This window comes from Saimiri boliviensis, chromosome 3, assembly GCF_048565385.1.
Source record: "Saimiri boliviensis isolate mSaiBol1 chromosome 3, mSaiBol1.pri, whole genome shotgun sequence".
Taxonomy (NCBI): Eukaryota; Metazoa; Chordata; class Mammalia; order Primates; family Cebidae; genus Saimiri; species Saimiri boliviensis.
In genome coordinates this window covers 178,320,897-178,334,244 of record NC_133451.1, presented here as the reverse complement: position 1 = coordinate 178,334,244, position 13,348 = coordinate 178,320,897, and the positions used below count along the sequence as shown (strand labels likewise).

The 13,348-nt window shown below is 42.0% G+C and overlaps 1 protein-coding gene and 1 non-coding gene across 8 annotated transcripts in view; one reads left to right on the top strand and one right to left on the bottom strand.

The window, feature by feature from the left end:
* The window catches only part of PALLD (palladin, cytoskeletal associated protein), a 449,105-nt gene that overhangs the window by 198,262 nt on the left and 237,495 nt on the right, over positions 1-13,348 (top strand). For all 7 annotated transcript variants that reach the window (XM_039479028.2, XM_039479030.2, XM_039479026.2 and 4 more), the window contains 3 exons: positions 4,559-4,625; positions 6,202-6,307; positions 8,705-8,779. In XM_039479028.2, coding sequence (XP_039334962.2) covers positions 4,559-4,625; positions 6,202-6,307; positions 8,705-8,779 — 248 coding nt within the window. The remainder of the gene's footprint in view (positions 1-4,558; positions 4,626-6,201; positions 6,308-8,704; positions 8,780-13,348) is intronic.
* LOC120367843 (U6 spliceosomal RNA) lies at positions 10,125-10,226 on the bottom strand. Its single transcript, XR_005582115.2, has one exon. It is a non-coding gene; the product is annotated as a U6 spliceosomal RNA (small nuclear RNA).

Sequence of the window (13,348 nt, the reverse complement as noted above, 5' to 3'; positions counted from 1 at the left end):
CACAGAGATAAACTTTGGAAGAATGTACTCCAATAATATATGGGTGGTGGTATTCCAGGTGATTTTTTTACCCCTCATTTTTGCTTCCGTGTATTTCCTGGGTCTTTTCCCCCAAAAACGTATTAAATTGGGTAGGTTTTTAAAATGAAAAGGGAGCACCTTTTAAAGTCAAGGCAGGAGACTCATTTTTGTGACACTTCTACTGGCCAAAGCCTGGAGCTCGATCGTCAGCATGTGATTGCTTCACTCTGTGTGGGAGGCAGAATAGGAGAAGTTAACACTGAGGAGGTGAATGTGAGGTGAACAGATGATGGTAACTACAAGGGCTAGAGCATGCAGCGCCTTCATGCTGGCACCTACATCCAAAACTGAAAGTGATGGTTAATAAATACGGAGAAAGATGTGAACTTGGGACTCCGCAGTGTTTTGTTTTGTTTTGTTTTGTTTTTTCCTGACCAGCAGGTACAAAGCAGATGACTGAAGGGGGAAGAGAGTGCGAGAGGGAGGGAGAATTGCTCCAGGGGAAGGCAGGGAACTGGCTGGCACAGAGGGGAAGATTTGATCACCCCGTCTGCCAGAGCTGCTTTGAAACCTGAGACACAAGGCGACTTTGAGATTTCACAAGGGTTGGACAGGTGTGCAAAAGCTAGCAAATGTCTGCTTATTGGGGGGCACCCATTTTTTTGGACCCTTCTTCCTTTGAAAATCAGCCGGAAAAAAAGTAGCAAGAATGGCTTTCTAAAGAGAGGTCATCAGAAGGGATTTTTTTTTTTTTTTTTTTTTAGTGATTTAAACATTTGGAATCAGGTGATAAGTGGCTGTTTCCTCTCCCCCCGTTTTTGGCTACCTCGAGAGTATCTGTGATAAGTTCCATATGATTTTCGCCATCCTCCCCTTCTAAATGCTTTTATGATTCCAATAAAATGGTCTCTCGGGTCCCCCCGACCTTCTGATCGCCTTCACTGGTTTTTCCTCTGTCTCTCAGCTCCCCACGCCGCCTCATCCAGGGAGAACTTTCTCCGTGTCCGTAACTTGTTTTTGCTGGTCCGTCGTTTGCCCTGTTTGTGTCCCTACAGTCCTGCCAGTGAATCCTGCACGCTGACTCTTCCCAGTCCCCTGTGACCGGGTTCAAACCAGTCAGCCCAGCGCCAGGTCCTGCCTGAGCTTCTAGATTTGCCTCCCGTTCCGCCCCCCGCCTGCTGCTCTTCCCTCCTTGCCCGAGCTGCGCCGCGTCCCAGACAAGCTTCACCATCTCCCAGCTCTCTTTCTTCATTCCAGCAGAAGCCTGGAAGACGCCTGTGAGCCAGGCACGAGGCTGGGCACCCAGGCCATGCGGTGCAGGGGAAGGACACAGACCGTGAGGCTCAGCCACGGGAGTGCTTTGCCCGCCACCACCGCTTTCTAGTTACATGACCTTCTGCCAAGTACTTCACCTCTTGGTTCCTTGGTTTCCTTACCTATAAATTGGACATAACTCACTTTGCAGTGAGGTTCATTATGAGGATGATTAAATGAGATGAAGTGCCCAGCAGACACCAGGCACCCAGTACTTACTCAAAAATCGGTGATTCCCTTCCTAACCCCGTGTCAGCCCTCAGGGAACCGGTCATTTTCCAGCAGGTGTGATACTCGAGGTGACATGAGTGCTGTCAGCAAGAACGCTGAGAGTTCAGAGCAAGAGCACAGAACAGTGCCGGGGCTGCCTGGAGAAGATAGTGAATCAAGAAAAGGCTGGAGGGGCGTTTCCTAGGGAGTGAACGCTACGACTGCATGTCCAGGCGAGGAAAATAAGCAGGGAGAGAGGCCCCACCTCCTCTGGTCTTGGGGGAGCCTTCCTTGCCACCATCCTTAAAATTGCAAACCCCCAGGAAGCCCCATCACCGCCTGTGCCCCTCCCCTGTGCCATGATTTTCTTGCTTCACTCACCACTGTATTGTGCTTATTTCTCTTCTGTGTCCTCACAAGGGCGGGTGTGTGTAGGGGGGGCAGGGGATACGTGATGGGTATGGGTGTGGGTATGGTGTGTGTGTGCCTGTGGTGTATGTGAGTGTGTGGGTATGGTGTGGTGTGAGTATGGTGGGGTATGGGTGTGATGTGGTGTATGGTGGGGTATGGGTGTGGTGTGTGTGGTTTGTGTGTGTGTGCCTGTGTGTGTGGTGGGATATGGATGTGGTGGGGTGTGTGGGAGGTGTAGGGTGTGTGGTGTCTGTATGTGGTGGGGTAAGTATGGGTGTGGTGTGGAGTGTATGTGTGTGGTGGGGTATGAGTGTGGTGTGTGTGGGTTGTGTGTGTGTGCATATGTGTGGTGGGGTGAGTTTGGGTGTAGTGTGGGGGTGTGTGTGTGGTGGAGTGAGTATGAGTGTGGTGTGTGTGGGTTGTGTGTGTGGTGGAGTGACTATGGGTGCAGTGTGTGTGTATGTGTGTGTGGTGGGGTATGGTTGTGTATGTGTGGTGGGGTGACTGTGTGGTGGGGTGAGTATGGGTGTGGTGTGTGATGTGTGGTGGGGTGTGAGGGAGTGTGATGTGTGTGTGTGGTGGGGTGAGTATGGGTGTGGTGTGTCTGTTGTGTGTGGTGGGATGTGGGGGAGTGTTTGGTGTGAGTGTGTGATGGATTAAGTATGGGTGTGGTGTGTGGTGTGCGGTACGGTGTAGGGGTATGTGTGTGGCGGGGTGAGTATGGGTGTGGTGTGGGGGAGTGTGTGGTGTGTTTGGTGAGTATGGGTGTGGTGTGTCTTTGTGTGGTATGTGGTGGGGTGTGGGGGAGTGTGTGGTGTGTGTGTGGTGGGGTGAGTATGGGTGTGGGCTGTGTGTGTGGTGTCTGGTGGGGTGTGGAGGAGTGTGGTGTGTGTGTGGTGGAGTGAGTATGGGTGTGGGGTGTGTGTGGGGTGTGTGTGTGTGTGTATCTTCTTCACTACGTATCCCTTTCTTACCTATGGAGTGCACACATTAGGTGTGCGAGAGAATTCAACTCTCTGAATTAGGGTTACATAACTTGAAGTCCAAAAAGTTCTGGCAAATATAGCTAGAAAATGAAGTTGGAAATTATGAGAGTCATTAAATGACAAATTTGGGATTTTTAATGTACTGAGTAGAGACTGTAATCATCTCGTTTTTTAACAGGGAAAGCATGCTCTAGGAAAATCAGCCCGACATAGGAAGGGCAAAGATGAATTTGAGAAGGAGGAGATGGGAAGACAAGAATGCATTGTGGTAGTCCAGGAACCAGGTGAAGAAAGCCTGCACTGGATGCTAGATACAGAAATGAATAGGAAGGGACAGCAGACATTCCAGCAGAGTTACCTAAACATGACTGTTTTCAACGTCAATAAAAGACTGGAAAACATTTTGCAGTGGAGTCACTGGAAGAATACTAGGCAGCTATCCAAGAGAATGGAGTGAATGGACATATTCTAAATCTGCTGATAGGCAAGAATAGCCAAATGCAAAGTGTGCATGACGTGAATCCACTTGTATAAATAGGTACATAAATGAAAATATGTTGATATGCTGTATTAAACTTATCTGGATCGTGTGCAGTGGTTCACGCCTGTAGTCCCAGCACTTTGAGAGGCCAAGGTGGGCAGATCAGTTGAGGTTAGGAGTTAGAGACCAGCCTGGCCAACATGGTGAAACCCCATCTCTACCAAAAAAAAAAAAAGTAGCAGGGCATGGTGGCACATGCCTGTAATCTTAGCTACTCAGGAGGCTGAGGCAGGAGAATTGCTTGAACCCAGGAGGCGGAGGTTGCAGTGAGCCAAGATTGTGCCACTGCACTCCAGCCTGGGTGACAGAGCAAGATTCCATCTCAAAGAAAAAAAAAGAAAACTTACCTGGAACAATACACACCCAGACATAATATGGTACTTGGGAATGGGATTTAGGAAGGTACCACTTATCTTTGAACCCTTGCAATTTTTTTAAGTCTGTCACCTAAAATCTCTTGACATGAAATATGTAAACATCAAAATCTGATTGCAGTTTACCTTTTGACTAAATATCTGGTAAGTCCCTCCTTTATTTAAGAACAGTAATAATGCAAGTGAATCTGGGAAGCCATGATCCAAAATCAAAGGCCCTCTTATTCAAGAACAGAACCACTATCATACCCAATTGTACCCAAGAGCCAGAAAGCATCTTCTGATTAATGAGTAATAAAGACATTATCAGTCCTTATCCTGCAATCTCTGTAGAAGGTTACAGTTTAAAAGCATGGTGTTCTTCACACAGACACAGACATACACCTTTATTTCGTAGCTTTTAGCCATTTAAAAATACAGTTGTGCTGACCACAGTGATAAAAATGAAACTAATAATAAATATGCCATTAAAATTATATTGTTTTGAAGAAATATATACATAGTAGTACTTTTTAAAAATAAGTTTCTGAAGAAACAGTACAAATTAAAAAATGGTCTGAGCCTGAATCACTCTATTTTATTGTGTGTTTCGGTCAAAAAGACTTTGTATTTTATTTTGCTTAAGGGGACTATAATTATTTGCAATTATTATAGATAACACTGACATCTTAACTTTACCATTATCTTGAATGCTTTCCTAGGTGCCAGTTCAACAGATTCCGACAGTGAAAGTTTAGCTTTCAAATCAAAAGCTGGAGCTATGCCACAGTAAGTGCCTACAATTCCATCAATTATCTAGTAACAATGGCAACAGAATGGTTGGGTAGGAAACTATTCTTGCTGTGCTTTGAAGAAAAAAGTCAACTGATGTTAATCAGAGATCAAATACTGAAGTTGGAACACAGGGTTTTTTTGTTTGTTTGTTTGTTTGTTTGTTTTGGGACAGAGTCTCTCTCTGTCACCCAAGTTAAGGTACGGTGGTACGACATGGTTCACTGAAGCCTTGACCTCCCAGGCTCAAGTGGTCCCCTAACCTTAGCCTCCCAAGTAGCTCGTATTACAGGCATGCACCACCACACCTGGCTAATCTTTTTTTTATTTTTTATTTTTTGGTAGAGATAGGATCTCACTGTGTTGTCCAGGTTTGTCCGAAACTCTTGGACTCAAGCAATCCTCCTGTCTCAGCCTCCCAAAGTGTCGGGAGAGATTATAGGCATGAACCACCATGCCCAGCCCAAACCCAATTTTTAACTTGTAAATTTGAATTTTGAAGTCTGCATTTTATCATTGATAGGCCAGAATTTTACTATATACAATGTTAGCTTCAAAGACAGCCATCTAACTTATAAATGTATGGAAAGAGAAGTCACATTAAGAGAAAATCAATTAAATCATTACTAAACTGTGAGGGCCAATTTATTTATGCAAGTTCGAAAACATCTAATTAGGCCAGAAGTAGGTTTTCATTTGAATACAATCTATTTCTATTTAGAGCTTGTACCTGAAATTCACAAAAGTTAGTTCTTCCTACAAAGACCTACCAATTATTTAAAATGTTAATATCTTAATTAGTTTGCAAAAATAAATCTACCAGAAATTTGTGTTATAGAAAAGTCCATAAATACTGAGTCTGTTCTAATCAATGTATTTTATCTGATAGTATGTACATAAAAATTATATCCATCAAATAATCAGTGATGCTAAAGGGACCTTATAAGATTATTCTACCACCCCTGATTTTTGATGAAGACCTCAAGTTTAGTGAAGTTGCATGGCTTGCTTCAGATTTCACAGCCAGCTACTTGGCAAAGCTGGGCCTAGAAACCAACTCTTCTTGTCTTTTCTGAATACCTTACTAACTTACATGCACTAAGAAAACACAAAAATTCCAAGATTCTGACAACAAAATTAGAAACCAGAACAAAGAACAGCTGCTAGACTTAAAATAGACTAACAACTTTGAGTTAAATATAGGACCCTAACCCTAAACATTTCAAATATCTGCTTATTAATAAAGATAGGATTTTTTCCAAATATTTTCTTAGGATTTTCAAGTTTAATACTTTAGCGTCTTCAACAGTGTCTCAGTTACATCTAGTCACTTTTCTTTTACTCATGTACTTGTTTTGCTAAATGTCTATAAAGCACATGCACATACTGACCACAGCTATTCTAGCTGTAGATTATGCATTCCCATTGCGGAAGCAATTACAGTTGAAGTGGATTGAGTATACAAAAAGATACCCAGCTTTTCTGTTGAAATGTTTCAAAGAATTATCTCTGCTAAAAAAAATTTAAAAATTTAAAAAGAATTCTGACTAAGCCCTCACCTTCTATTTTCCAGAGCTCAAAAGAAAACAACTTCTGTCTCCTTGACAATAGGATCATCATCTCCAAAGACAGGGGTGACCACGGCTGTGATTCAACCATTATCTGTCCCTGTGCAGCAGGTAAGTGTGCCTTAAGCCAGGGTCCGTAAGGAGTCCAACTCATCAGTAAACTTGTGGATCTGAAGAATACGACTTTGATTCTAACTAGTATACTCCCTTGAAATATTTTCTAAGTGGACACAAAATTGGGAGCAAAGAAAATTGTAGGTAATGTTTCTTCTTTCAGTTCACTAAAAATAATCTTTAACTAAAGCCACATCACTGATTAGTCAACAATTTGCCTTTCCATTGGGAATTTCTTTCTCTACCAGCTAATAATCTGATAAAATGGCATCTGTTCTGGCTGTAACGATTTGATTATTCCCTCACATGTGTGTGCTCTTTTATTTAGCCAAATTCATTAGCTCAGTTAAAACAAATTAAAAGATAAGAAAAGTCTGCATACCAACAAAAAGCTTTCCCACTCCTAAAAGCTAAACAAATAAGAAAAACAACTCAGATTCCTTGACTTCACCATGCTTTTTGATCTTGCTTTTATTTTATTGTAAGACTGCTATAGCCATGAAAGAACAATAATGTAAACTACTGGAAAGTAATTGTAATGGGTTTACTCTGCAAACACCAACAACATGAATTTAAAAAAAAAAGTATAAAACCATTGTATCTGGATGTCTCTAAATCATGATTTAATGAATATGTTCAAAGACAACACTCACAGAAAGGTTTTCCCCACAGTCTTGACATGTAAATTCGTTCCAAGTCATGAGTATGTCAGACGAGTATCACCATCCCTCCGTCTTTATTACCTATTGAATGCTCAGGGGTGTTTTAGTCACTATAAAGGCTAATACATATTCTTGATATGTGGAAAACACAAACAGTAGACAGAAGACATTTGGGTCCATAAGCCTTGAATCAACCAGTATCAGTTACTCAGAGATGGCATATATAATACATATTTCCTTTAAACCCCTTAAGCAGAGTGGAATTTATAGAAATACTTAATTAAATCCATGGGCATTTTTTGATGTTTAAATATTGATAAATATTTCTGGAGTGCTTAGTATTATGCTAGGCATTTCATGGCAGGAGAACGAAATGTCACCCACCCCAACCCCAGTTTATGAACTAGTCTGAGGGGGAGGAAAGTTACACGTGAAACACTTGTTGAATGCGACAGAATAGATTTAGGTGTAAGACAGAAGCCTAGGATATAGAAAGATACACACATCTGCTTATGTCAGTACCATAGTCATGTAAAGAATGCATTTTTAAGTGGATTAAATTCTACAAAGACATGAAATAGAAGGTAATTTACCTCATGTTTATAGTTGGGAGAATGAAGCACCCAGAGAAACTCTTACCACTTTATTATTGCAGGCAATGTGATGTCAAGACTGCCTGGCTTCGAATCCCAGTTCCACCCACTTCCTAACAGAGGGACCTTAAACAAATGATGTGACCCTTCTGTGCCTAGTTTCTTCATCTATAAAATGAAGATGTTAACACCCTGTATCTCATAGGTTTGTCCTGAAGATCCAGTGAGTTAATCTTCATATGACACTTGGAACAGTCCCTGGCATAGAGTAAATATTGATACTGTAAGAGTATTCACATATCCTGGGGACATAAAAAGACAGTGAAAAGTGAAACCCAGACCTCTTGAATCACAGGCCTGTAAAGTCTTCCAGTGATGAATAAGCTCTGTTACCATCCTAGCATCTCTACTGCTCTACCGAAGTTCTTCATGATGTCCTGTGGCATAGTTAGATACAAGATACCAGACCACCATCATCTTGGGTTAAGAAGCTAACAACCACTTATATAAGTGAATAAATCCAGATTATTTAAAAATAAGGGAGAGTACACAAAGAAATATTTTCCTTTCACTACTCTCATATCCTTATATTCTCCAGAGATGAATGCTATTAAATAGGTATTTTAGCACCTGTGATTTTTGCACATCAATAAAAAAAATTTCTTTTCTCTCCTTTCTCATAATCCCTATATCAAAAAAGAGTACAAGCTAAATAAGATAGGTCGAGGTCTGATAATTTACCCTGCATTGCCCATAGCCAATGCCTTTTATGCAATGAATTCAAACTGTATTTAAAAATAAAATATAGTGTCTATAAGAACTTTTAAAAAGACCCGTGTGGAAGTCCCACACGCAGAAACCCATTTGGTAATAGCATTTAAAAGCTTGTGGATCCCCCAAGGACCCAGGGAACTTTTACCTTGAATATTCTTTTGAAAAGAGAAGAGTAACAGATGTGAAATGTGGACGTTGAACAATGTCTATCCTGTAAGAGTAGACGAGCAAAATGATGTATAGCGATACTCTCATTCACTCGTTTCATTCAAGTGGGGCGGTCGCCGTAATGAAAGGTTTCTTCAGCCGGTCTTTTCAGCAATTTATATACTTAGAATTTGATCCATGTGTCTCTGCTTTTGCAGGTTCACAGTCCAACTTCATATCTCTGCCGACCTGATGGAACCACCACTCCCTACTTTCCTCCTGTTTTTACAAAGGTCTGACATCTGGAATTCTCATTCTCTGTGTTTGCTTTGGTCCTAAAATTTCATTTAGATGCGACTTCGTGTAGCAATCTTTAAAAGTGAAAATGAGCAGATTAGTAGGCTGATTATCATGGTTACCTTTGGGACTAAAATAGGTATTTGTTGGATGACTGCCGTGTGACTATAATCTTGTGGTGGGTTCTGAGAGGTGTGAGCAGGAACCCGATAGAGCATAAAATCTAGTGGGAAAGCCAAGACAGAAAAACAAAACAAAAAAACACCGCTGTGTTGGAAATTGCTTGGGAGAGCTAGCGAGTTTTAGAGCAATTCAGAAAAACTGACTAATTTTCCATTTGTCCTGAGTTGGGGATTTGTATTGCCAGGCTGAATGACATCCATTTCATTGGTCAATCTCTCAAGTCAGAAATGGTTCCATATAGCGTTTCTCCTCTTTCTTTTTCCTTCCTTTTTTTTAAAAAAAGAAAATTATAAAGCGTTATTAAAAGACTTTTTTTTTTTTTTTGAGACCGACTCTCGCTCTGTCTTTCAGGCTGAAGTGCAGTGGCACAATCTTGGCTCACTGCAACCTCTACCTCCCGGGTTCAAGCGATCCTCCTGCCTCAGCCTCCCAAGTAGCTGGGATTGATTTTAGGTGTCCTCCAGCATGCCCAGCTAATATTTTGTATTTTAGTAGAGATAGTGTTTCCCCATATTGGCCAGGCTGTTCTTGAACTCCTGACCTCAGGTGATTTGCCTGCCTTGGCTTCCCAAACTGCTGGGATTACAGGCGTGAGCCACCATGCCCAGCCAATGAAAGACATTTTTAAAGGCCCAAATAAATGAAGACACATGCCATGCTTGAAGTCTGACAGACTGGAAAGTCATGACTCCCTGATTAATCAGTATTTAATATAAGTCTAGCTAAAATTCCAACAGGTTTCTGGGTTTTTTGTTGTTCTTTTTGTTTTTGGTTTTTCACTTTAAGTTCTGGGGTCCATGTGTAGAACGTGCATGCTTGCTACTTAGATATACACGTGCCATGGTGGTTTGCTGCACCTATCAACCTGTCATCTAGGTTTTAAGCCCAGTATGCATTAGGTCTTTCTCCTAATGCTCTCCCTCCCCTTTCCCCCACCCCCAACAGGCCCCAGTGTGTGATGCTCCCCTCCCTGTGTCCATGTGTTCTCATTGTTCAACTCCCACATATGAGTGAAAACATGCGGTGTTTGGTTTTCTATTCTTGTGTCAGTTTGCTGAGAATGATGGTTTCCAGCTTCATCCATGTCCCTGCAGAAAAGATAAACACATTCTTTTTTTGTGGCTGCATAGTATTCCATGATGTATATGTGCCACATTAAAAAATACAGAACACTTGAATTTGCATGTCTTCCTTGCACAGAGGCCATGCTAATCTTCTTTGTGTCATTCCAATTTTAGTATATATGTGCGGCTAAAGCAAGGACAGGTTCCTGGTTTTTAATTGTTTGTTTGATACAGAATTTAACAACCTGATTCAAAATTGTGTGGAGGGAAAAAATGGCTAAGAATAGCCAGGGTACACCTGAGGAAGGAAACTAACATAATGTTAGGAAGGAGTGGGGTTTGTTCTATAAGATAGCAAGATATTAGAAAGGTATAGTAATTAAGACAGTAGCATACTGGTACAAGGCTAGAGAAATTGATGCATACCCAAAATAGATCCCACAAAGATACTAAATATCTAAAGAAATTTGCAGATGGCTGGAGAAAGAGCAAATTCTTCAGCACAGGTGAGAATGTATCCGGTTAAACGCCTACCCTATGCTTTTCACAACAATCAATTCCTAGTAAACTAAAGACGAATGTGAAAGCAAATCTACCAAACTTTTGTGAGGCAGTAAAGAAAAACATTTGTGTAATCTCCATATAGGGGATGATTTTTTTTCCCTTCAGCCAGCTGAATCCAAGCTGTATAAAAGATCTTGTCGTAAGCCGTTAATAGTATTCTCAGTCGGGTGCAGGCAACAGATGATAACAGGTGGTAACAGCTTGGAAACTACCCTCCTAGGTAGACTGCTAAGAAAGAAGTTGTGTGGTGGCGTGGCTCAAGCCTGTGATCCCCACACTTGGGGAGGTCAAGGCAGGTGGATCACAGGGTTAGGAGATTGAGACCATCCTGGCTAACACAGTGAAACCCCGTCTCTACTAAAAATACAAAAATTAGGTAGGCATGGTGGCACGTGCCTTTAGTCCCTGCTACTCCAGAGGCTGAGGCAGGAGAATCCCTTGAACTTGGGAGGTGGAGGTTGCAGTGAGCCAAGATTGCACCACTGCAATCCAGCCTGGGTGACAGAATGAGTCTCCATTTCAAGAAAAAAAAAAAAAAAAAGAAAGAAGTTGTGTGAAACCCTACCAAAAACTAAGTCAACAGGCTAGCCAGTGAAGTCTTCCTTTGATTTTTAGAACAAAAAATGTTTACAGTGGGTGGACAGTCCACATTTAGAATGTAGTTTAAGAGTTTTGCGCAAGCAGCTTCTCAAGGTCATCACCAGAAAGGGTGTGCTGCCCAATGTATTGGTAACCAAGACATTGGTAACCAAGATTTGGGGGTGCCAGGGCCCAACACACATCGTGGTTTAAACAAAGTCCAGGCTGGTGGCCCAAGGGAAGGAACAGAGGATGTGAATCTTTGCTTTCTTTCCTGACTGGGCTTTCCCGCATGGGTCTGGCATGTGTAGATGTTACGGAATTCCTCCTGGGCACCAAGAGGAACTCCCAAATACTAAATACAAAATCCTGTTTCCTCCGTGGCAATCCTGCTCCTGCAACATAGACATTCTATTAGCGGTCTTTCCCCCTTCCCTGGAAGAAAACCATGAAGTATTCTTTGTGTTAACAGTACAGCTTTAAAGAGAAGTAAAACAAAACTGTATTTTTTATATAGGTTGATTTTTAAGAACTCTCAGACTGTCAATTCCCTGGAAGCTCAGAGCCACTTGTCCAGCCCTCTACTTTCTGTGCCTGGACCAGGAAACATCTCTCTTCTGTAGGGCTGTCCCCTTCCTTGCTGCATCTGCTTTTCCACACTTTCTCACTGTAGGCAGCTTCTGTCTCTGATTTGCAGGGTCCTTCTTAGGCCTGGGCTCTTGTTTTGGAGGGGTAGGTTTAGAAAATAATCCTGCTGATCTCCTCTGGAACTCAAGCTAGCCTTGACTCTGTCACTGATCGCAGCTTCGTTGGGCCTTCTCTTAGGCCTGAAGGTGACAGGGAGTGGCAGGTGGGCTGGCTTTGACAATCCAAGCATTGCCTCTGTTGTTTCCTCATGCTGCTCTGGAAAAGATTCCTGGGTCTCACAGCTGATGAGAGGCAGAGCCAGTGCTCCTGCCTGCAGGTCACCTGACAGATTGGTGGGTTATGGACCATAGGACTCTGGGTAGTATAAATGTACATGTGACGTGTCTTCCCAAATAGACCCCTCCAAGGAATCACAGTGTCAGGTGGACTTGATGTGTGGCAAGGGGGGCCTTTATATGGACCCTGAAACCTCCAGGGCCCCCAGATCCCACATGAAGTAGATGATCTTCTTCATGTTGCAAGGTGCAGCTCCCGCAAAGGTTGGCTTTTCATCTCCTCTGGGGCTCCTTGCTGTGGGCCCGAAGGTTCTCCTAATGGCTTACTATGTTTAGCCATGGCTTTTGCCAAGATAAAAATGCTAGCTCCAAATGGTAATCCTGGAATAACCATGGAGCTTTGACTGCTTAAGTTGCTTGGTAGATACCCATTTCCTACATCTCTGACTTTTTTACACTGAAAAGAGGAAAGCATAATCTTAGGAATAAATTGAAATCCTTTTGGTGCCTCAGAGCTGAAGTATAAAAAATATTTTGATGCCATTTGTAGTCTGAATGGCTTCCTGGACAAGCCTAGGGACATTTAATAGGTTAATCCTTAGAAGCTGGCCCTCATAAGTGACATTTACCCTGTTTGATCTAATAAATTAGCTGTTCTATGAACCCAGTCACAAAGGAAGAAAAATTTGATTTAAAGCCAGAGATTTTCTTCATTTAAAAATAAGAAAGAAGAATCCAATCAGAAATACTTGATCATCTAAACCTTTTTACTATAAAGACGATCTAGTTAACTACCAAAATTTTTATCAAATGTCTTCTCAGACTTCACGTTAGACTTTTATAGTTCTTCTGCCAACATCATAGGCCTTAGAATTTCCTTGGGGTTTTAGCACACTTATTGTAGGCCATTGGCTACAGATTTGTTTTTTAATTTAAACACACATGCACACAAACAACAAAGCAAAAAACCCCACAGCTCCTAACGTGAATTTGTTTGTTTTTGGTCTATATGTGGGTAAATTACTTTATTATGTTTGAGTTATTTTAAGAGTCCTATACTCTACATTAGATCCAATATTCTTTTTTTTTTTTTTTTTTTTTTTGAGACAGGGTCTTGCTTTGTCACCCAGGCTGGAGTGCAGTGGCGCAATCTCGGCTCACTGCAACCTCCGCCTCCCGGGTTCAAGCAATTCTCCTGCCTCAGCCTCCTGAGTAGCTGGGATTACAGGCTTGTGCAACAACGCCTAGCTAA